General features: G+C 39.1%; 1 protein-coding gene across 1 annotated transcript; it reads left to right on the top strand.

Annotated features, from left to right (window-relative positions):
* Nucleotides 1–807: 807 nt before the first annotated feature.
* On the top strand, nucleotides 808–24,280 carry col21a1 (collagen, type XXI, alpha 1). Its single transcript, XM_072391108.1, has 29 exons — nucleotides 808–963; nucleotides 4,607–4,734; nucleotides 4,923–5,483; nucleotides 5,561–5,726; nucleotides 5,805–6,033; nucleotides 7,733–7,906; nucleotides 9,275–9,352; nucleotides 10,084–10,167; nucleotides 11,252–11,314; nucleotides 12,275–12,328; nucleotides 12,444–12,497; nucleotides 12,603–12,656; nucleotides 14,724–14,777; nucleotides 14,879–14,932; nucleotides 15,014–15,067; nucleotides 15,456–15,509; nucleotides 19,077–19,121; nucleotides 19,218–19,271; nucleotides 19,378–19,431; nucleotides 20,381–20,434; nucleotides 20,604–20,675; nucleotides 20,833–20,868; nucleotides 21,558–21,602; nucleotides 22,219–22,251; nucleotides 22,339–22,485; nucleotides 22,581–22,635; nucleotides 22,718–22,909; nucleotides 22,990–23,067; nucleotides 23,221–24,280. Exons 2-29 carry the CDS (start codon nucleotides 4,638–4,640, stop codon nucleotides 23,406–23,408), a joined length of 2,883 nt encoding a protein of 960 aa, XP_072247209.1. The 5' UTR covers nucleotides 808–963; nucleotides 4,607–4,637; the 3' UTR covers nucleotides 23,409–24,280.
* Nucleotides 24,281–25,183: the final 903 nt, after the last annotated feature.

Below are 25,183 nucleotides of genomic sequence, written 5' to 3'. Positions count from 1 at the left end.
TTCAGGGGGGAGGATTTGCTTCGTCCGTGTGCGCACACAGGTTTTAGGTGGAGCTTTTCTGTGTACAATCCACACAGCTTGCTTAAGTCTTATTTATCCGTGTTATTCTGTTTCCATTGTAAAGCTGATAAGTTATGTTGCACACTACCACGTTCAAAACACTGTGGGGCTTTTTAAGTCTAAAAGAGAGCCTGCAAACACTGAGACTGCTTTTAGATGATGCAGAGTGAGCTGCCTCTGAATACAAACACAATATTACTTGTTTGAAAGGATTGAACTAAAGTATGCCTGCTCCACAGATAGCAGCTGCAGGGCTGCATTTCTAATGACTTCCAGCTGTATTTGCAGAAATAGCAGCACAGTAGTTCACACCTTGTTCATTTGCTAAGTTGTACAACATAATATGCTATCCCTTCGAGTGGTAAAGTGGAATTCAAATAGGACTGATCCATTGCATTGATGATCATTTAAATTCTTACTGGAAGCACCATGAAATAATACAGTGTAGCAGTCTGTCGTGGTATAGAGAAGGTTGCCTGCTGATCCCGTGTTTGTCCTGCATCCAGAAAACTCCATGTTCTCTGGTTGTGCCTCAATCAACCCACTCATGATCCAAACCCCCAACACTTGGAAGGAGGTTATGTTCATTACTACTATTTTCCTTTTGGTCTTCACTATTTCATGCTCCCCTTATCTGCTTCTCTTTCCACCCATGGTAATTGAGGGTGGCTGTGGGCCAGTAAAAGTCCGGAGTGAGGGGGATAGGAGGGTGGAGAGGAAGAAGGACAGAGACAGAGGAGAAAGAGCGAGCAGCAAGAAAGGGCAGGCTTTCATTCAGCTGAGAAACATGTGCGCTTCTCCCCAAGCCCAGTTTCTGTAAACCAAGGGCTGTGAGCAGTATTGATCACTGGCTCTCAATGAGAGGATTAATGGGAATTCGCACAAAGGCTTGGACGCTTTCCGGTAACTTTGAACTAAACTTCTGTCATTTTTGTCATTTCTGAATTTCAGAGTTTGTTTGGTTTTTGTCCGTTTCTTTTTCCATGTAGAATGATGCAACTATGATAAAATATGTATTACATTTCAACATTTGACAGCAAACTTCAAAATGTTGCACTCTGAGAGGGCAGGTTTTAACAATTGAAGTGGACCTTTTGGGCTGATTTTAGCATATTTGATTAATTTTTTAAGTGTGCTGTGCATTAGAACGTGGAAACATTTGTAAGATCCAAAACGGTACATGAATTATGTCAGTGCCTGGTTTAGCTTCTTAGAATCCATAAATCATTTGCAATATGCAGCCGATACAGATCGAAGACATTAATATATCCTAAGTTATCAGTTCCCTATTTATGCAGTTATTTTTGCAAAAATGATCGGAATCATCTGAAAACTTTTCCAGTCTATTTCATTTCCCAAAAGAGGATTTTTTTTATCTCTTAATAGCTGAATGTGTGCTAGCATGATAGTGCACCACAGCATTTCATGTGCTGCATTGATACGTTTTTTCCAGATGTAAGAACCTCATGTGCAGCAAGGCCAATGATGTTTGTGACTAGAGAATAAAAGATAAGAACTCATCCGACAATGAACATGTTGGCTGAAAAACTTGACCACAGCGAGCTGATGTCTTACAAGACGCTATTTAACTGTTTGGATGAGTTGTACAGATTTCTATGAAGAACAACTGATAGGGCTTGGCTCTCCCTTGTTGCTTGAAGAATTTGGCAGCAATAAATCGCCTTGGTCTTGGCAACTGCTGCACATGCTGAACAGCAGTTGTTGTTTCTGGAATGGAACAGTTTACCCCTGCCAAATTTACAGCAGATATGTTTAACTCCAACAGTTCAAGGGGAGTTAAATTCTGCAGTTGCATAAACTGTAGGAGAGGACTTTTTATTTCTTTTGTTTTTGAGCACACTAATTAATAAGCTGCGATTTTTTAAAGATGACACAAGTCAAATTTCAAGTGAAGTCTATATTTGTGTCAAACACTGCCATTAAAATATTTTTTTAAATCTGTTGCACACCATGAACAAGTGAAATATTATAAGGGGCAATGTGAGAAATCCTTTGTTCAGTAGCTTCCTGAACAGCATCTCCAGCTGGAACTGAACTGCTACTAAACTAATTCTCACATAAATCTGATTAAATTCAGCAACTTACGACAGGCGTAGTACAGAAAGAATGTCATGTGGAAGTTATTTTCAGAGCATCCCCCATCTTAGTTTTGTTTAAACATGCCAGCATTACAATTCTGCAATACAGTCACCAGAACCAAAAGCTGGAGCGAGAAAGTGTCTGTGCTGCCCCCATAAAATCAGACACGGCTGGAGCTACCACACAAATGCACCTGTTAATTCTGCTATATTTTGTATGCGTTCTATCCCTATGTATTAAAGCAGCGCACCTGCAATGTTGCATTTTTATTCTTGGATGAGGTCTGATTCCCCTCATCATCACTACATGTGTTTGGTCACTGTCCACAGCAGGAATTTCACCGTCTGACGGCACAAATCAATTCCATGTGGCGTGAGCAGAGGGGCAGAAATACGCAGTTTGGGGAAAGTCAGTCGAGGGGAAAGTCATCCTCACAGCTGGACGCTGCCAATGAAGGGGTTTTCCAACAACCTCCTCCAGCTCTCTAGTGGGGGAAAAATTCTGAAGAAAACGATTTACACAACTATGGCACTTTAACACCCCCTCCGACAGTGTTACTTCCACGCTGAGTTTACATGGTGGAAAAATGCAGTCATGTTGAAGTGTCTGACCTCTCTTTGGCTGCACTGGAATAAAAGCATCTGGGAGGCCAAGGGTTATATCCTGGCCACTGTTTCGGTGACCTACACGTGTCACAACCTTAAGCAGCTGAAAGGTGTATGGTCAACTCTCCCCTATCGAATTCCTTCCACAAGCTGTGCGTTTTATGCTGTGCAGCATATCTGTTCCTCATTTACAACTGCTTCCTCTAAGCAATGTCAGCGGTTTCAATTGATGGAAATTACTGAAAAATGATAGAGCTACAAAACAACATATTTTCTAGAGAATAGCTTTCTGCTAACAAACAACTCTTAGAAAAAATATGCTCCACAAAAAAAAAAGAACAGTGCTGTGCTATTTGCAGAACAGGCAGCAATATTAGCTCTCACTTGCAACTGAAATACTAAAAGAATTACATATAATACATGCCTTAATGTGTGTGAGAGGCTTTGTTTAAGGGCAAACTCTGCATTGTGTTGTACTCGTCAATGATCCTGCCTAATAAAATTCTCTTTCTCACAATTTGACAGGCAGCACTTAGCCACACAGCAGTGATGTTTTCTTGGGCAGGTGTAGAGTTGGGAGTGCTAGAGCAGTCAGGTATGAAAAATAGTTGTAGCAAACTACCAATGCACAAGATTTGATGAATGGTGTAAATAAGCAGTAGAGCTGGAGGGAGTTAAAGACTATCAAATCAAATTAAAAGCTCTTCATCTTATGTACAAACTGTTTAGTTGACATGTTTATAAAATGTCAGCCTCCCATTATGTAAGTTTTGCTGCATTTTTAAATATATTTGCCCAGGAGTAAAATAAATTCTTTCTTTAAGAATGGTACAGCTGATGGCATAACTATTTAAGTACTTCAGCAGCACACAGCAGGTAAATTACTTCATGTTCTGAGAGGAAGGAAGGTATTGCAATTGTACTTATCCACAAGGGAGGAAAAGTGTGGGAGTGAAGCCTTTTCTGGGCAGGCGTATTGTACTCCAGCCAAGGGTGGGCAGAGATTTGAGGAAACAGAAACAGCTGATAATCCCACAGGAAAGAGTGAGGGCTGGTTTTAGAGCAGTTGTGTTCACGGGTTCAGTGAGCTGTTTATTTAGTAAAGCTGAAAGTGCTATGTCAGGATGTGGTAGATGAAACTTGAGAGGAAAATGCTTAGGTGTGCTGAGGAGGTGGAGGCTGAAAAAAGGGAATAGGAAGATGGAGTGCACCTCCTCAAGGATGGATGGATGAGTGCTGGGAGCGTATTGGTGCTTTGAGTAATTGAATTAGGGATTTCTGGTGAGCCGCGTAGGATTTGTGGCAGCAGAGAGGAAGAAAGTTAATATGAGCAAACAAGGGCTGATGGGATTTGCACTTGATAGCTCCAATGAGATTCAGGCATGTCTTAATATGGGAATTACATACAGACGGAAACAAAATTAACAAATTAAAGGAAAAACTTGAACCCTCGACCCCTACAATGTGTTCTTTGATGCTGTGGGGGGAATTTTGCTGGCATGGATTGAGTCAACCTGCCATCTAGTCACTGCAGATCAATACAACGTTGCTCTGAATGCTCACTTTTATCATAGGATGAAACATTGCTGATGGTTTAGATAAGTTAAGATCTAACCATGTATTTTTGAACAACTAAAACTAGTCATATTTATATTTTGGTTTATATTCCAATGGCAACCGGGGAGAGACTGTACGACTGTACATGTTGTTTTGACCTCAAAGTTATGACTAATAATACATTCTGTGGAGGCAAGAATCACAAAGATACTACATGTTGCAATTGTGTGTAGTGTGCTTTTCTTTTTTATGCAAAACAAAGCATGTTTTCCCTTTCCCTCTAGGTGCACAGTTGGAAATCTGCACTGCTGCATAATGGGTTACAAAGCAACATCCATGTGTTGTGTCTTAAGATGGCTTTGCTTCATGCTCCTCTATTTCTTTAGTGCAGCTCAAGATGAAGACTTAAGAAGTAAGTTCAAAATGGAGTGCCTGGGTCTTTGTTTTCTCATACTTGTTTCTTTTTTGTACATCAGGAACAGTTAAATGCATTCAAGTGTCGAGGATGATTTGAGTCCCGTGAATGGATTTTTAACAAACTGTATGACAAAAAGAATTAATGTGTTCTACTGGTAATTGTCTATTTCCTGTCTGCTTCAGGTTGCAGGACTGCACCATGTGATTTAGTCTTTATTCTAGATGGCTCATGGAGTGTTGAAGATGTGAATTTTGAAATAGTAAAGCGGTGGCTTGTCAATATAACAACAAGCTTCAACATTGGACAGAAGTTTACCCAGGTTGGAGTGGTCCAGTACAGTGATGACCCCGTTTTAGAAATACCTCTGGGGAAGTACTACTCAAACAAAGACCTCATCAAAGTAATGGAGTCGATTGAGTATATGGGAGGAAACACAAGGACAGGGACAGCCATTAAGTTTGCCACAGACAAACTATTTGGGCTCTCTGAGCGAGGCCCAGCAGGCATTTCTAGAATTGCTGTTGTCCTCACAGACGGCAAGTCTCAAGATGAGGTCCTGAAAGCGGCCGAGGCAGCGAGGAAAAAGGGAGTAATTATGTTCGCAATTGGTGTTGGCTCAGAGACAGAGGAAGCAGAGTTGAGGGACATTGCAAACAAGCCATCTTCAACTTATGTCTTCTCTGTTGAGGACTACAAAGGTATTTCCAGGATTATACAGATCATACGACAGAAACTGTGTGAAGGTAAGCAACCTCCGATTCCTAGCCTCTTGTCTTTTGTCTCCATTATTCTGTTTTTTCACTGTTTTTGTTTGTTACAGAGACCGTTTGTCCAGTCAGAATTCCCGTTGATTCTCGCGATGAGAAGGGCTTTGACATTCTGCTACATTTAAATTTGGCTAAAAAAGCCAAGAGTACACAAGGGGCTTTTTATGGCACTAAGGCATATGAAGTGACGCCTCGTGTCGACTTGAGTGAAGCTACAAGGTAATCACATGTACTTTTCATTTTTCATTATCATTAGTGCATTCACAAGTTGACTGCCTTTTCTGTTTGGTCATTCAGGACCCTTTTTCCTGATGGTCTGCCTCCATCGTATGTTTTTGTGGCCACACTGAGGTATAAAGGATCAGTGACTATAGAGGACTGGGACCTGTGGAGGATACAGACCCGTGATGGGAAACCTCAGATGGCGGTGACTCTTAATGGTCTGGATCGTACCGTCATGTTCACCACAACCAGCAACTCACCAAGTGAAATTCAAACTGTTAGATTTTCACAACAGACCGCAAGGGTGAGTAAAAACCACATTCTTTGCTATAAACTGCTAAAAGGGCTATGCAATTTTCTTTTCAACACCACTACTTCAGAGCAAAGATGGATGGTGTATGTTCTGAGGTTCTTTAGGAACTTCGTCAAGTCTGAGATGAATTAATCTGAATCTTTGTGATCAAATCAGTGATTGCTTCGGTTTGGAAATGTCTAATATTATTCAATATCATTCTTTAAGCACTAGAGACTACAACAACAGATGCATGCACCTCTGATTTGGGACATTCATATTAAATCTGTTTCTTGTAAGTTATTTTACTTTGAGTATTCATCAAACACTTCCTTCCAGCTGCACATAGGATTGGCAAGCAGATCTCTAAGATAGTCAAGCAAAACATTTTCTAGTTCATCTAAACTAACATGCAATATGTGCAAAGTGTTCTTTATCAGGGGCGCAAAAGACTCTTATGACTCATGGCCTCTCATACAGGTCATGAGAGCACACTAGTTATTTATGCACAATACAGCTCCATAGACTTTTCAAAGCCTCTTTAGAGACATTGGATGCAGAAATATTTCATGTCCATGCATTATGTATAGCCTTAGTAACTATATCTCAAATTCATGGCCACAAAATGACATCTTGGAATAAGTCACGGGCCTCCTCACTGGTCTGTATTACTGCGTGTTTCCTTTTAGAGGTATGTAGTGGAAAGATGGTCTTTTTATATAGCCAGAACCCGCTTGAAAAAACAGTGAGGCCGTTGTCCTTTTTCTTGTTGCAATGAATGAAAACTATTTGATTTTTCCAAGTTTTTTTTAACACAAATAGTATACAGACATTGGGTAAATCACTGACTTTATCAGGTTGGAACTGGACAGACTTGGGAGGCCTCCAAGTACAAAAAGTATACTTTCTTACATTGACTCCTTTCTTGAGTCATTATTGATTTTTTTAGTTATCGTGTTCTCAAACCTTACAGACTTATGACCACAAATGACTCTCATTGCCAGGCCTTACTGCTTTATTATATTTACCACCACTGTCACAAGCAGGGCCCCATAAGAATGAATGTGGGCGTACAAAATATTACTAAATAAGTGTGGGGTCATTTTGGTTTTGGGGTCCTCAGGTAGGTCTTCCTTTTTATGACAAAGATCTCAGGGGTCATCGTATTGGTGGCACTTATAGAAATAAGTGACTCAGCATCTAACCAGTGCACCAAAGATCGCAAAGGTTCTCCTATTCTGATCTGAGGGAAAATGTATTGTGTCTCTGACTGTATGACCAGCATTCCTTAACTGAGAAGATAGTTAAAATAAGTATATGCACTATAAGCCCAGTTCAGAATAATCTGTGTTCTGATCAAGTATGCTGTATTAAAAGTTTCTGAAATCTGAATCAGGGAGTCTCTTGAGCATGAGATATCATGAGCTGAAAAGAAATGGGTGGTAACTGCTTTCTATTACCTTATAAAAACAATCCAGGGGTAAGTATAAACATAAAATAAACTCAAAATCTAAATCATGATGTCCATCTGTTTGTTTCTGGCTTGGAGGAGGGTCACATATCCCAGCTACTGAATTCCTCTTGTTTCCTCCTCTGCATGACATCTACAACAGTGTGTAGGGAGGAATTATTTATGTATCAATCAGGTCACCAGAAGGTGCCAATATGTTAATGACTACTTCCCATTCTTTTTCTATGGAAAAAAAAAAAGAAGCTGTTCGATGAGAAATGGCACCAGCTGCGGCTGCTGGTCACCGAAGAAGACGTTACTCTTTATGTTGATGACCTGGAAATTGAATCATTATCACTGGAGCCCTCTGTCGGCATTTTCATCAATGGAAAAACCCAAGTTGGAAAATATGTCCAAAAGGACACAACAGTGCCAGTAAGTCTCAGCCTCAGCAACCCACATTTCATTAAATACATGTTGATTCATTCCCAGATACATGTTTTAAACTGAATCCCACAGTAGCATGCAGTTTATTGCTGCCTCCTGAGAGATCTTTAACTTGTGGATATTAAGTCCCTGGCAAAAATTAGCGTCTTCGTCCAAAAGACCTTGTTAATTGCGGTTTTATTTGTCTCAACTGGCACAGTTTTTGCATTTGTACCAAATCATAATTGTGCTGTGTTGTAAATTATGACTACCTAGTAAGCAGATCATTTAACACTGAGGCAAATACATCCTTGCAAACACAGTAAAACATTTTAACACAAAGATAATTATCTGGAAAGAAAAGCTGCTTTATGCCTAATATGTTATATAGTCAATATGATGCAATACTTTATTATAAACCAATGGTACAAATTGGCTAGTTCACTCAGGCCCATATGGAAGCTGTTATGTTGGCTTGGCATGTTGCAGCTGTGCCATGAATGTTGGTCTGAGAAAATCAAATGTATTATTCTCATACTAAAACCAAGAAGTACATGTCAGTTGTTCAATAGAACAACATAACAGCATTCGTGACTTGCACGACCACATCATTACAGCTGTAAATTTATTCAAATGAACCTCAACTTGGCAATTAAAGTGACTGTGTGTGCTGATCTATTGGATCGGGGAGTTTCTTGCCATTTCACATTATGAATGTTCTTATCTACGGATCATTTCTCTAACTGGGAACAGATTTTTGTAACCGAGCCACTGAAAGCATTTCATGACAAACCTTCTCATGTTGAATAACATAACCAAAAAAAAAAAAAAAAAACTTCAAATGCACATATCCTTATAATGTTTAGACCTTTTCTTACATTTAAACCTAATCAGTTAATGTCATCTGTTACACAGCTATAATGTTTTTACTGAAGGTTGATCTGTGCCTCCAGTTGCGCAGTCCTTCTGATGTTCTGATGAGGAAAGAAATAATCTGAATCATGTGTGAGAATCGCGTTTTCTGCTCAGATGAGGACTTAAGTGAAACAGTCCATGAGATGCTCTGGAGCTATTTCGCCACCAGCATCGACAAAGCACCAAATCATGGAAGAATAGTGTAATGTTGTTGCTTCTAAACATTGAGGGAGGTCTGGCAACATGTAGCTGCTCAATGCCCAGTGAGGGCAGTTATCTTTACTTTTAGCAGTTATGCAATGGCTATTTCAATTTATTAGGGAAAAGCATGGATAAACTACGCTTAAAGTTGCACAATCAATCCCTTTTTAATTTGTCATTTTTATTTTGCCTGCATGTGTCAGTCAGACTCTCAAACAGATGTGTTTTGGTAGGAATTCTTAACTTTTTTTCGCCCTTTAGTTTGAAATTCAGAAACTTCGCATTTACTGTGACCCTGAGCAGAACAACCGAGAGACTGCGTGCGAAATACCTGGAGTTGTAAGTATGACAGTCTACTTGGCTCTGCATCTGTTTCTCTTCAGCTTAAAATAACCTCTTTTTCGCTTTCTTCTCACCCTGTCCAACTACATCAGATTCTCCCCCACAGTTCAGCCTTCCATTGACACCACACCCCTTTATGCATCATACAAAATTATGCCTTCTTGATTTATATTCATTTATGCAGGGAACTAAAGTATCTTTGAGTGAAGTTGTAAAGTCAGCTAATCAATTTGAAGTCACATCTGTTTACGCATGAAATTGTTTTCAAAAAGTATATGTGTGTGTTTTTTTTCGCCATCTGGTTCTAACTGTGCTTGTGAATTAGTGGCTTGTCATGGTGTTGGCTTGGATATTGCTGTAACTGCAAAGTCGGTGCCAAATTACTGCTTTTGATATGAAGCTGCTGAATAGAAATATCAAAAGTGATTAGATGAGAGGAATTACAAATGCCTCTCATTATTATTGCTTCTCTCATCTCTGTGCTTTCTAGGTATAATCTCAAATTGTAGTTATCAGTTTGCTTTTAAATGGAGGTTCAGAAGCTTTCCTGCAAAAAAAAAATCCCTCATCATTTGATTTAGGAGCCAAAAGGAATATAACGTTCATATATAGTATACATTACCTGCTACATATAACACAAAGATAAATTTGATAGCTGCACAGAAAAGTTCACAACAGCATATTCAGACTATGTAGACATGTGGTGAAGTAATGCTTGTTCATTACAGTGCTCTAACAGCCCTGATTACACTGAACCAACTCAAGAACCGTGTGTTTGTCCTCCTGGCCCTCCTGGACTTCCCGGAATGAAGGTCAGTTTTTCTTTTCTTCCCTTCTCCCACTTTTTGTAAATAAGCACATTTTAAGGAATTGATTAACAGTCAACGACAGCACAAAAATGTACATACTTAACTTGTATTATTAGACAATCGTGTTTTTTCCTGCTTGGGAAACAGAGCAACGCCTTGTCTGGCTCATCAGTGCTCAGACACCTGGTTAATTATTTACTTCAAACCGTGGTGCTCTTACGGGGCTAAATAAAAAGGATTTAATCTTTAACACTGTAAGGTTATGCGTGATCTCAGGAATGAAGACGATAAATGGCTTCCTGTTTCTTACATCAAGGCCTTTGTGAAATGTGTGCTGAATTGCCAAGAGTTGTCTAAATGCTGCAGATAATCATGTGATGAGCTCATGAAGCTTAAAAATAGTTCCAATCCAGCCATCGTCATTGAAGCCTGTAAACACAGATTTCTTTGTTTTAGAAGCATTTCTCTAATAGTGCTTCAGTCTCTTCAAAGCCATCCCACAATACACCAGAGAAAAACTGAAACGCATTATGTGACCTTTTTTCACCAGTTAGAAAACCTGAGACTTGCTAGTGTACTTACTTGCTGTACTTAGTTATTATTGCGAGATACTGTTGAAGTGCACCAGTAACCTGAGGTAAACCAGAACACTAGATAAAGATAAACACAGGTTGGTATGGGAAATTTACAAACTAGCAAATAGAACCTACATGTTTGTCTTTGTTGATCACAGCAGCCCTTCTCACATAAAAACCTTGGGAAACTTCAGAGAGATATTGGCTTGGCAAAAAAAAAAAAAGCATGTGTGTGTTTATAAGGTCACCAGTATGTCTTTACAACAATTACTGATAGAGCCAAAATGCTGGGAGCATTTCTGGCATGCAGATGTTCCATATGTTCCCACACAGTACATCTTATATTAGATCAACTAGCTCCCTCAGCATAGTTTAGAGATTAATTAATTCCATCTTGGGGAAAGTCTGTTGTTACCACAGATCTTTTACATGGATTCCTTTTACAGCCTTGAGACTTCGTGCCATAAAAGATTTTCGTCACACACTGATTCGTATCTTTGCTCTTTCCTTAGGGAGAACAAGGAAGCACTGGGTTGCTTGGTCAGACTGGACCTGCAGGTGCTGATGGTAAGCCTGTGAGTACTATATAGTTCAATATACAAATATACAGCACATAATTGGCATCAGTGACATTCACAGCCACCATTTGCATGTAAGAAGGCACATTATGCCCATTTTTCTAAAGCTGAAATACTTTCCTGTGGTCTTAATGACATGTCTTTGACATACTTTGATCAAAACAGGACCAAGTGTCATTGCAGCTCTTCTTTTTGCAGATCTCTGCTTTGCAACTAGTTTTAGGGCATGGGATGAGCAACTCAAGCATATAATCCTTAGCCAGAGAGCTATTAAAGCACAAAGAGAAAACTAAACGTGCACTTCCACCCACTAATTTATTTTTTAATGTAACATAACTACTTGCTGCTGATGAACGTTTGAACGTAGTAGCAAAACAAAAAGCAAGAGCATTTCCTATTTCTGAGATATAGCAAAGTCTGCATTATTTGAACCTGAAGGAAGCTGGATGCCAATCCTCTGAGCTGGGGGTTTTAACTTACCTTTTTTCAGCAATTCTAAACAGATCTCTGAGGAACACATTTTCAGAACATGGGGTACTAAAGAAAAGTGACAGCGTTATCTTTTTCTTCTCCTTTTAGAATTATAACTTGATGTGACTTCAGACACCCAAATATGCGGTTCTGAGAACAGAAAAAAGGGACTTTTCGTATTACGTTCTCTTGAATGTATCCATTTGGTCACGCCAGATTCAGTTTGTTGACTTTATGTGGTCAGGACTGTTTCAGAAGTTTATATGCTAAGTTTCCTAAGGGGTCATTTAAAAAATGTCCCATATTTTCGTAATATTGGCAGTATTGTAGAGATCCATGAAAAGCATTACAAAGTATAAAACTAAAACCTCAGAGAAAGAAACCACTCACAGGCTTGAATTGCCCTTTGAATGTGCATACAGTTTAGGGGATTTAAACGTTTAACCAGTTATTTTTTTGTTTTGTTTTGGTTTTATTAATCTGAAGGGTATCCCTGGGATTAGAGGAAGTCCAGGACGTCCAGGTCCACCAGGAATGGAGGTATAGCAATTACCAACTGATCTGCCTCAATACCTAATTCTATGATCATCATTAGTGATCACCAAGAGGTGAAAATTTTAAGCTGATTTTCTTTTTTTTTTTTTTCTTTTGTCAGGGGCCACGTGGACCAGACGGGTACAAAGGCGAGCAAGGGAGGCCTGGCACTTCGGTAGGAAGATCAACAACCACATTTGTGGCATAGTTGATTTCACAGCACTATGGCAGCACTTTCTAGAATATATAAGTATTTTCTAATGCATGTATGCTCTTTCAGGGTGAGAGGGGTATACCTGGATTACCAGGACTGTCCGGACAACCAGGAGAGAAGGTGCAGATGTTGATTGCTTAACAACTTAATTTCTACTCATTTATATGTGGTCTCTTTGCGGCTCAGCAATATTCATCTAGAATTCAACTCATGCATGGCAGCTGGGTAGAATTTCTGAAGGCCCTGGCCGGCAAAAGCTGTAAGACACTGATATCTGTAGAAAAAACACAAGTGATAGTTAAAAAGTACAAAAACACATTTAACTGTCAAGGTTTTTATGAGATCAAAAGTAGGATGGTCAGGAAGTCCCTGCTAGACACATCATCTTCAGATTTGAACATGGTTACATCAATCACACTAGAAAGCATATGTTATGAATATAAAGCCAGATCTCTTGGGAGAGTAAAAATTACAGCTTCTTCACCGGGGGACAGGAGCTCTTTGCTGCAAGACCACGAGGGTCATCAGAGACCATTTCAGTGTGTTCATATTTCCTGACGCTTCCTCTTCCTTAGAGACCTACAAGAGTTGCACTTTTTTTCCTATTTTTAGACAACCATAAAAGAACACCCTCTCTCTTTCAGGTTTGTGCTTTTTGTTCCTCACAGCACCCCATTTATATGATTTCTTTCATACAGGGAGGCAAGTTAAAGATTTGAAGACATGCAGAGTAGATAAATGTTTGGGTCAATTGATATCATGACTCAAAGCGACCTATTTGATTTTTGTTCAGTCATGGCTGCACTGCCAGCTGGTCTACCATATAACAGTAGAATAAAGCAGAAAATACTTTATTCATCCCCTGTGGGGGAAATTCAAAATGTGCAGGTAGGCAAAAACATATAAACTGCTAAGGCAAATTCTTATGTGAAAAGAAATGTGACACTGATGCAGCCACTGAACTGCTCCAAATTGGAGTAAACTTGTTTGATTTAAAGAAAGCTTGGAATCAGTAAATCTGACAGATTTCCATGTTTAAAAAAACAAAGCAGTATCTAAGGGTTTAATTCACAGTAGAACTGTATAAGTCTGTATCATCTACATCTCACAAATAGTTAGTTTTGGTAGTCAACCGGTCTTCCAAAACTGCTCATAGCATGGTGGTATGGCGGTTAGCATAGAGTACTTCTGAGTACTCTGTCTTCCTCCAACTATCCAAAAATGAGCACACTGTGGGTCTGTGCTATGTAAGATGAGATGGATTTATCTTTTTTTTTTTTTTTTTTTACAAATTTGCCAATAGGGAATTTCTGAGAACTTAATTAGGAAGGAGAATCAAAACTGGAATCTGAATTGCAAAGATACAAAAAATACCCAACCATACTCTTGAGTTGCTCACCATCTATGTTGTTCCCATATTGTCCATATTTTTAGATCCCCCAGGGGTGTAGTCTCACTTTCTTAGGATAGAATTTAGAGGATGAAAATATGGGATGTTTGCCAAATGAAGCTAAATCAAGCACATTATGTTGGTGTAATTACAGGATATGATACTTTCTCATGACCAAATCAATTTATCACCTCTAAATGAACAATTTGTTGGCATCCAGCCTGAAATGTCGATCCCCATTGTTCATTAACACAGTAGCTACAATGGTAGCATTCATCTAGACAGAAATCAATAAAAACTGCAGTCCATCTGATAAAGCGTCCTGTAACTAAAAGCTCCTCATAATCTTTTCTTTCTGAAAGCAGTTTGTTCTGTGTGTTAGCGTTGTGTTATTCTATAAATTGTTGCTTGTCCTACCTGCAATTCAGTAAATGTTGTGCTTTTTTATGTTCAATGTCGTCATTCATCAATCAAATAGGCCACTGTTCCCCCAACTTGTTTTAGATTAACCAAAATACCAGAGTGCTACCATAAAACACATTGTAACCTGAAGTTTCAGTTCAACAAGATATTTGACTCACTGTTTGCATCCCCAACGTCAAACACTGGCTGTAAATTTGTGACTGTGCAGACTTACAATGGGTCCCACCTGATCAGACTGACAAAGAGCTGTCAAACTGATTTTGATTAATCATTGCCTGAATGTTGAAATGAGTCAGGCCAGCTTAGAGGATGGAAAGCAGACCTATCTTTGGAATGCATTCAGTGATATTGTGGAATCTTTTGGTTTTTTTCAGGGTTCAATGGGACCACCTGGAATAACAGGATTACAGGGGAAAGTTGGTCAAGTGGTAAGCATGGAGACAACATCCTAACGGCTAAAAAAAAAAGCTCAATTGTTCAACATGACATGCAATATAACAACTGTAACTGGATGGTGTGAATCTTCCAGGGAGAAAAAGGAAGCACGGGACCTCCAGGACCACCTGGCTTTCCAGGAGAGCCTGTACGTTCACAACGAGTCAGAATTAATCTGGAGCTTGTGTGCCTTTGATATTGTATATGAAATTATTTCTTGCAATTTCAGGGTGCACCTGGGAGAGATGGAAAGGATGGAATTCCAGGCAGAACTGGTCAAAAGGTCTGCTTATTTTGAGACTGTTACATGTTACATAGCTCAGTCAGGGATAGGGGAATAAAAGAGGCATGAAGTTGGATAAGTGTGCACATTCTTAGAAGAATTAACTGTTCCCAAAAGTGCGCTGTTGATGTTTAGCAGCCATGGAAATTGAATCACAAAGTGTCTCTCTTTGGTGTCTCCCTTGTCTTTTTCCAGTCCCCTCATGACAACTACTGTGAACATCAGAGTTGTTCCTTCACATTTTAAAAGTTGTCTATTTGATAGATTCAAAATGACATGCAGAATCTATGACAATCTATGACAGTGACAGAGGGGTGTAGGAGTCAATTTAAAGAGTGTATGACTTGAATTTGAAATACATATGTCCATGCTTTTTCAATACATTAAGGGTGAAGCAGGAGCCAGAGGTAATCCTGGTACTGATGGAAGGCAAGGCCACCCTGTAAGTTTTTAACATGCACATTATACATGTTTGTCATTTTGTACATTGCTTTAACTTATACTATTGTCTTACAGCTAACTCATAGACATTGAGAATTTCATTTTCAAATTGTACATTATTGAAAAATATGAATTACACAGTCATATGGTTTAAATATCAACTAAATTGATCCTTATATTAAGTTTTACAAAAATAGTGGACATGAAGCAATAGTCTCAGTAAGAGACAGTAAAATGGGAAAACATAGTTATGGACTTTATGGATCATAAAGAGTTGCATGCATAAAGTTTTTATTGTATTAAGGATGTACTGTGTTAACTGTCAGCAGTGCAGAGACTACCCCTGACAGATAGTAAATTAGGGGTATTTCCCTTGTAGTTCATCTTAGGATAACCCTGTTATGTAATAAGCTAGCTCAGGCTATAATCTAAGGCAGAGAAAGTAACTCGTCAAGGGAATGCTGTGGTGCTCTGGCAAATCTGTTTTAGGAGGAAAATGTTTCAACTGGGCAGCCATCCCACTGATCATAATTTTGTTTGTGATGGGTCTACAAAAGATGAGTCAGTCACTCCAGAAGGCTGGAGGCCATTTTCCCCCCACCAGAGCAAGAGTTAGCCATGTATCCAAGGAGACGGGAATAGTGCTGTACTTCCCTCAAGTTAAAATGAGATGCAGTGCTTCACTGTAGGTCCCCTGTTTGAAGACTTTTTGCACACATCGTGAACCCCTTATGTGACTGGAATTTATATGCTGTCTATCATTGCTCAACACATTACTCAAATCTGTGCAACAATGAAGCATCCACAAGTTTTATCTCACAAAAAAAGTATCTGAAACAAAACTACTTTCCAGTGAAGCCTTGAAACTGATTCAACATTTAGGGCATTAAATTACCTCTATATAATCAGTACATACATGCTGTTATTTCAGTAGCCTTGTTTTGATGGACCATGAATATGTTCAACAGTTCATTACTTTAAAATGTTACTGAAGCTCAGAACCATCAAACTGTCCATATCAAGCTACAGGTTTGTGCATTAATAAGAGTTGGTCTACTTGAAAAGCTTACATGCTTTAATGTAAAGCATGTTGTTTTTCTTTTCAAAATGAAGACGATTTAAAAGAAAAAAAGACACGTATAGGCCAACTTGTAAAACAAAATGAAAAAAAGTTTTAGAATAACACAATCCTATCTGAATAGCAAATTATGAAGCAGAACATTATGTTACAGCAGAACAAGTCCACCAACTGAAACAGTCATGTAGGTCGGTTGTTGATACCCCTCATAACTGCCTCCAGTTAAGTATCAGCCTCACAAGTGCCAGAAGGGAAATACATCTCATATGTGCGTTTCCACATCAGCGCAGATGTCATTGTCATGACTTTCGTTTAAGAAGCCACAAAGCCGTCATAAGGAAGAAGAAGGGGGGAGTGGACGGAGCAGCTTTCAACCATACGTTCCATTAATAACGTGACAGCACTCGACTAAAACCCTTTTGTTGCTTACATGTTGGATGGTCTGGTCTAGAAAACATTCTCTTTCAACACTGCTGCCACCCTCACGCCATCATACCACTTGCCTTGGTTACATGTAATCATAGCAAGTTACAATGAAATTTTATGGTTGTCTTTAGACAATTACATCACCTGGTTAGAGTTTCAAATAAAAACTACCTTTTAAGATTAGAAGAGGGTTACGACCAGCTGTGTCATGTGACATGAGGCTGTTTTGGTACAAACGTTACACAACAGTACTGAAAGCAGTCATTTTGTATTTCTTTTATTCTATTATCTCCCATTCTTTAAAGGAAAAAATACAAAATGAGTAGCTTATGGGTAACAAAGCAAATATCTTTTTTCACAGGAGTCATTTTGATGTCTTACATCAGATGAAGCAGAGATGTCACTTCTCAGTGTGAGATGCAGCCAGATGTGACTCCTACATTAAATACTCAGATGCAAGTCTCATATGTGCCATAACAAGTTGATGCCTAATTCTAACAAAGATGTGTTTGTGGTTAAGCAGCAATGCATTCATTCCGATTGGAATTCCTATAATCTCTGAGAGGTGTGTGAAGCTCCCTCTGCTCGCCATACTTCGAAGTTTGCTCCAAGAACGTTAACATTTTTGGGTGGATTTCAGGGCTGCCCTGCTGGATGCCAGAATGTTGGATAAAAAAAATGAGCAAACGTGCAAAGAAACTAATAACTTGACAGTAATACTGCTGTTTACGATTTGGATGCTCTGTCAAGTAGAAGACTTCAGAGTCATATTTAGCAAACATTGGTATTGACACAATGGGAAGCATGTGTATGAGAGCATGCAAAGTGGTTCATTTAAAGTCTTTCACAAAAGGGACTTCGTATCAAGAAGACTGACCTACTAACTGGCTTTTCTTTGGTATTATTAGCCTCATTTTTTTGTCGTAATTTCATACGCATTATCCATGACAAGCGAAACAAACACATGTCGGAAGGAGACGCAGTCCTCCTCCTTACCCCTTTTCATGCCATCATCAAAGTACTTGCTCATGTGCGATTCACTTTGAGCAGTGAGCCGTATCAACAATGGCAATAAAGTACAGCTTTTGTGCAAAATGGTTTACAGTCTAGTCAAATAGTCTGCTGTGAAAAGGTCTTGATCTCGCCGTATCAAGTCTTGAATTACAACCTTTCTTAGATGAAAGGAACACAAAAGGTTAGACCTGTACTGCAGAGGGACAATTGGTTCTTAATCTTGTCCTCCTTTAGATGTCCATACAAAGCGATTTTGTGTTCTCAGTGATGAAAATAAAAAAAACTTTCATCATAGCAAGGCTACTGGCTAAACTTCCCACAAAAAGCTAAAGAACACACTCGGTATTTCCATATACAGTTGAATCAATTAAGAGTTATAACTTGCCCAGTATGAGCAAGGAGAATCAATTTAACCAATTGAAATATAAGCGAATAGGTGCTTCCAGCTTGTTTGGACTTTGCTTTTTTCTTGTTGACCTGTTTTGTTATGAAATCAATACAACAGGCAAACAATTTAGATGGTGACAAATTAGTAGTCTTGTGGTTATTCTATGTGGTTATCAACTTGTGTGTACCAGCTTCCTCAGTCAAAGCCCGAGACAGAAACTGTGAACCACAGTGCCTGGACTGGTTGTGGTCCAGTTGACTTTATATGTGCAGACAGATAAACAACATTATCTGTGTGCGTTAGTTCAGCATTGAACAATTTGTATTTTAAAAATCTAGCTTACTCAGACCCACGCAGTTAATCCACTTTTTTCCACATGTAAACATATTGAGTAATGAAAAGAAAAACAAGATATGGTCTGTTTAAGAGGCATAAACTGAAACTTGAATACTTTTGGTGCCAATCTGAATTTCACTAGACAGAAACATGCAATGGCATTAAAGTGTCTTATCTGATCTTATTTGGGCAGATCAAAACATATTCTACTGAAAATCAGATTTTCATTTCACACTGTAATCCTCTTTTAGTAAATAAAGCGACTCAGACAATTAAATGTACAATTTTCTTGCCAAATATGGTAAAATCTGTTTCATCGCTCCCAGGGTATGCCTGGGTTACCAGGAACTGCAGGCCTGAGTGGACTAAAGGTAATACGTTCCTGATGTGTCAGTCTAAAATAAACTTAACAATAGTTTAGCAACATTCATTTTGATTATGTTTGACTAATATGATTCCTATTCAAGGGGGAAGCTGGTGAGCTTGGACCACGGGGTTTCAAAGGACCAGCTGGACCACCTGTGAGCTCATAGCAGTTGGACTATTTGTAACTAGATCCAGTGTTCACCAAATACATTTAATTCAATCTAAAAAAAATGCCTAAACAAATTTCTCACTCTTTTTCAGGGTGATATGGGTTTATCTGGTGCACCTGGTTTAAAAGGATCAACTGGACCCAAGGTAATCAATTATGAAAGTAAGAGTTGAGCTTCTTCAAAACATTTGTCTACCTCCAAAAACCTAACAGCAATAGAGACTGACTTTGACCAACAGTTTTTAAAAAGCATAAACTTATTATAATGTGAGGTTTTACACCTTTGAGGATGTGAAAACTTTAATTGCGAGAATGCACCCCAGAAGAGTCAGCAACTACAGATAAATCTTCACGGGCTAGCATTAGCAACAAGTGAGCTGCAGACAACACTGTGTAGCACATCTGCCAACAAGTACAGAGCAACAAGGTTCTCTGTGGCGTTACATTCCCGAGCGCCTAATGTTGCCAAGTCTATACAAAATGCACTGAGTGCAAAATGCCCAAAGCTTGGGTATATTTGAAGCTTTCTAGGCAAGGAACAGACTTAAAAAAAAGGGGAAATTTGCTTGGTTCAGCAGTATTATGTTTTGTTTGGTCACTGTTTTGTTACAATAGACAAGCAAGTAAAGATCACTTAGCAACACCAGTAGAGCTAAATTAAACAATGATCCGGCTCTACTGCTTTCGCCAGTGGAACTTTAGTGGAAATGTAAGTAGTCTTGTATTTTTTTGTTCTGGACACCTAATCCTTTTTTATCACCCTTTTTTTCATTAGCCGGTCTGCTTTTAAAAAGCTAATGTGTATTGGTAAATGACACGCATATCTTACCTAGTTTTTTAACAAGCAGGTAATTCTTAGATTTTATTGTTGAGTTGAGTGCAGTCACTGAGCATTTGACAAGACTCGATAAACTTCAAGCTTCGAAATCCCCGGAAATCCCCGAATCTCATGAAAGTATCACATGCATCAGTGAAAATGAATAATGATAAGAAGGTGAAAATGCCAGTTGTTTCCTAGTCGATAGAAGGACATAACATGCATCTTATTTCATTGAATATTTTCTATAAGATAAAATGTTTGATTTCTTAACCAAGGGGAATAAGGGTGAAAGCGGAAGTCCAGGGATTAAAGGAACACCAGGGCTTCCGGTATGTTTCCATTTATATATTATGAAGTATGTGGCTTTGTCTCTGATTTGATTATTAAAAGATTTGCTTATTAATAATGTAATAAAATATATTCAGAAGTCTTGCATCCCACAGTGTATGAACAGATTTTTTTTCTTGTTTGTGGTGGTTTTATTGAACACATTTAAAGGGGAGTTCAGGGGAACCAGGAAGAGCAGGTCAGCCAGGGCACCCGGGCATGCCAGGCCTAAACGGAAGCAAGGTATTTTGTCCGTTCTAGTATTCAAATTTCTATTTGCTTACTTTAAGAGTTAACCCATCTGATCAAGTACTGAAATGTGTGTTCTTTGTGTTCCTGCCGCAAAATATATCAGAAAAATAACTAATAAAATGATGATCTGTGTCTTTACTTTCTTCAGGGACAAAGAGGAAATCCAGGTGAAAGAGGAGAGATGGTAATATTCCCAATTAAATGATTGAGAGCACAACATAACTCATTGGTCTCCTCTAATAAAATCACAAGGTGGAACTTCCATTCCAACAGTGACAGGACCTTCAAATTTAAGATTTTCAACACTTTATTCACTTCACTTGGTTGCTGTCAGACTTAAACCTTGCTACTCCATATATCACCTGTTTGTTTTTTTTCATAAACCATAAAATCTGCCCGTTCCATAAATGACAAAACAATGAAAAGTATGACAACAAGTGTTTGATTTAATCTCATTACTCCGTTGAATCCTCAAACCTCTTAGCTTCCCCCGACCTTCATCTTGGAGCTACTTAACAAACTTCACTAGTATTTTCCTTTTTCTGTCTCTCTTGCCCCTCTCCCAATTGTTGCTGGCTGAAATGCATTTAGATTTTCTAAGGACAGTATAGTTGGTCAGTGAAGTATAACTAAAGCTTCAAACAAATCACAGGTTTAAACTTTTGTTGCGTTCTTGAAAGCTTACCAAAAATGGGGTTTGTAAAATAACCACTTTCAAACCATTTCCACTAAACTACACATTACTTGTCATGCTTTTAAAGGTGCTATCTGTACCATCTACAGAGCTATGCAACACATATGCAGCGTTGACTGGAGTCTGAAACACTGATTTCACCTGCTTTTATAGCGTTAATCTAATGATTACCTCAACAGGGAATAAAAGGTGAACAAGGAGAGCATGGTCGGCCAGGGGTTCAGGTGAGTTTCTTTTGATCAACTCTCTAATATGATGATGGATTAACATACGCACTTATGAATAAAACCTGTATACATCCACAATGCTGAAATGAATGAATCTTTAAATAAAGATTTTTCATTGTCTGTTTGAAATAAAAGCCATGTTTTACCAACATTTAACTCAGCTTGGGCAGTATAATTTCTATAAAACGTAATATATGTCACCTTCATCAAAGTTGAGACTTATTTGTCGATATATATCAGTAAAGCCTGGATAACATATTCATGAGGTACTTGCTGTCAAATTCTTACAGGCAGCATCATTTGAATATCATATTTCTGAAAGAAGAGTGCCAATATGATCAGTGATGACATGGTATTAGCGTTAACCCAAGTAATGTGATGTCAGTTAACCTATAGGAGGTGCTACAGCACTGTCACTTTAAATTGTTATGACTGTGTTGTCATAATTCTGGTGTATATCAATTACAACATTTTGAGTTGATGTTTTAGTCACCAAGAATGCCCGTAGTTTGCATTTTGATGTGGTTAATAATAAGATATTTTGAAGATTGTCAATCTTTCTGAGCATTCTTTAATGTAGGTTTTGATCATTTGTCCTTATTTTGATTGATAGGGGTCATCTGGTCCAAATGGATTGAAAGGAGAGGTATGTTAAATGGAATTAAGCGATTGGTTCACCTTCATGCAACCTGTATGAGCGTTTGTATTTCTAACACGAGGGTGTTCTTGCCAGAAAGGGACAGCAGGGGATCCAGGGCAGAGAGGGCTGGAAGGTCAAGTGGGGCGGCCTGGACAGTCAGGTCGGTCAGGCCCACCTGGCCCCCAAGGGCTACGGGGAGATTCTGGCCCTCCTGGCCCACCTGGACCCGAAGGAAGATATGTATGTATGACACACTTTTTGCCAACGAAAGCTTTTTATCAAGATGTTGTGATACAGAGTGATGACCCATCACACTATATCGTTTTGTCTTAAAGGTGAACGAAATGTCAGAGAGTCACATTCGGCAAATCTGTAGAGATATACTACAGAGTGAGTAGCATTACAAACTGACTGATGAGCTGTTTTTGCACAATTGCACTCTCTGAAATCTTTTCACTGTCAACGCTCCTAGCTGAGCTGCCTTTGTTGTTGCTGAGCAACCAGCAGAGTAGCTGTACCAGGTGCCAAAGCCGGCCTGGATCACCTGGTCCACCGGGTCCAACTGGGCCCCAGGGAATCCAAGGTCTTCCTGGACTTAGTGGTTCCTGGGGTCAGCCGGGCCACCCTGGTCGGCCAGGGCATCCTGGCGTTAATGGACTCAAAGGTGAAAGCAGCATCAGATCAGCAGTGTTTCATTAAAACGTCTTTTCGGGATCGCTCAAACAAGGAAATTTGTGTTTGCAGGAGAACCAGGTAGCACAGGTGAGAAGGGGAGCCCTGGTCGAGTCACAATTGGAGCTCAAGGGCCACCGGGACCCCCAGGTGAATAACATGACTAATTAATCACTATCCCAAATCCTTCTTTTTATTTGCAGAATCACATAGAAGCCGTCTCTCTGCAACACTTCAATTTTGAACATTTGAGGTCTGTGTGCCATTGTTTTGAGCTGATCGTTCTTACTTTTACGTCCACAGGTCCTATGGGTCCCCAGGGGTACAGCAAACCAGGCCCTCCAGGTAAGCCTGGACCACCTGGTCTAAATGGAGCAGAGGGTAAAAGTGGTCATCCTGGCGCTCCTGGCCAGCCTGGTGTATGTGACCCATCCCTGTGCTATGGTAGTATGATGAGGAGGGATCCCTACAGCAAAGGCCCAAACTATTGACGTAGTACAGCATCACTGCAGGCACCAGTCCAAAGCTGATGCGGAACAAACAGCCATTCTCAGGAAGATCTCATCTTTACAGTTTTTCTCTGTCACGGAAACTCAACATACCTCTTCTGACACTTTTTTATGTGATTTCAGTCAGCATTTTAGTTTCTCTCATGGTGTTTTGTAAGATTATTCATGCTCATCTGAGCACCTTGAACTGTTGTTGTGAGTGTGGCTGGTACACTTTCCCACATTGCCCCCTGGTGTTTCTTCACTGCACTTTGCTCTCTTAATTTATCAGTCAGCGGGTGCTACACACTATCTTTTTTTTTGAGAAACAAAACAAAGCAAAAAAAAAAAAAGAAGTACATAAATGACAAGTTAGCTCTTTTTTTTAACCAAAATTTATCTTTGAAAATGGTATGTTTCACCACAAACCTGTGAGTTGGATTTCCTCGTGCTGAATATGAGCTCCTGTAAGCCTGTGTTCCTAAAGCTCTCAGTTTTCACCGCTGAGCATGAAATATTTTTTACAGTAGCTACTTTGTCTATTGCCTGAGATAAATTGATGCTTATCATCAAACTACATTCAATCAAATGTCTTTTTCTTTTTTGATATATATATATATGTATGTATATATATTTAGGATGTAAAATGTTTGAATTTTCATCGTGGATGAATCTGCTGACATTTTATGTCATTTACGTTCCACAGGCTTACTTTTTATTACTGTAGCAGGTATTTTATTGTTATTTATAAAAGAGTCAAAACTGTGTATTTCAGCAGTGACAGGTCTTAAAACAGCTTTTGTAATGTTATTATTTTGTGACTTTTGTATGATTTGTTTTCCCGTTCTTTTTTTTTTAAACTAGAATTAAAATATCTCATTGATTTGTGATCTTAGTTTGTTTTTCCCTTTCTTTCCTGGAGTTGTCTTTGGAAGTTGGAGGCTTACTCCAGCACAGAATCACATTACTCAACGCATCTGTCTCTGAGGAAACTCTGCGTGTGGGTTGCACTGTCATAGTTTCTATTTATACTTGAGCGTTTGAAATGATTAAGTGCGACTGCTGTGGAAGAAAAGAAAAGCAAACACTCATCACCTGGCTCTTTCGACGAAGACGCCTCTTTAGGAAACTTGGATGAGTGCAGCTCCAGTTAAAGACCCTCCTCTGGAGGCGGTGTGTGTAATTGTCGGGAGGAGGGACTTAAATAACAACGCAAGTGTGCAGACTGTACGCTAGATGGCGATACCGTCTTGGCTGAAGGATCTCTCAGAAAGACCAAAACTATTTCCCCATTTGGGATAGTAGCCATCCATCACAAACGCATGAAAAACTCAGTTTTTAAGTAACTGTTCTTCCTCCTTTCTTCCTCTTTTTCTTTTTAAAGGCCTTTTAAACATATGATTATATGATGCTCCTCTGAGAGGGGAGTTTTCTGATTTAGGGTTGTTTGCTTCAAAGTAAATGTTCTAAAATAAAACTGATTTCCTTCTCTTTTCCTAATTTATTAGATGAGATTAAATTAATATGCAGACCTGCAATGGGAGTAGCCTACAGTTTGCAATGTTTAATTATCTTTATGCCAATTTAATGTCCTCGTGTCTGTAACTGTATTGAAATTATGAACACAGACAAGTCTCCTTTCATGTGTTGCACATTTCTAGCTTTTACATTTGCCTCTGTAACGCCATCCATATTTACGCAACATACACAAAATGAAAGCAGGATCCTGGTTGTTGTCGGCAAATGCAGCTGGAGCCCTCTCCTGTAAACACGCGGAC

The sequence above is a fragment of the Leuresthes tenuis genome, unplaced genomic scaffold (assembly GCF_036924035.1).
Source record: "Leuresthes tenuis unplaced genomic scaffold, fLeuTen1.0.hap1 SCAF_8, whole genome shotgun sequence".
In the NCBI taxonomy this organism is placed as follows: Eukaryota; Metazoa; Chordata; class Actinopteri; order Atheriniformes; family Atherinopsidae; genus Leuresthes; species Leuresthes tenuis.
This window is presented reverse-complemented; position numbering and strand designations above follow the sequence as displayed.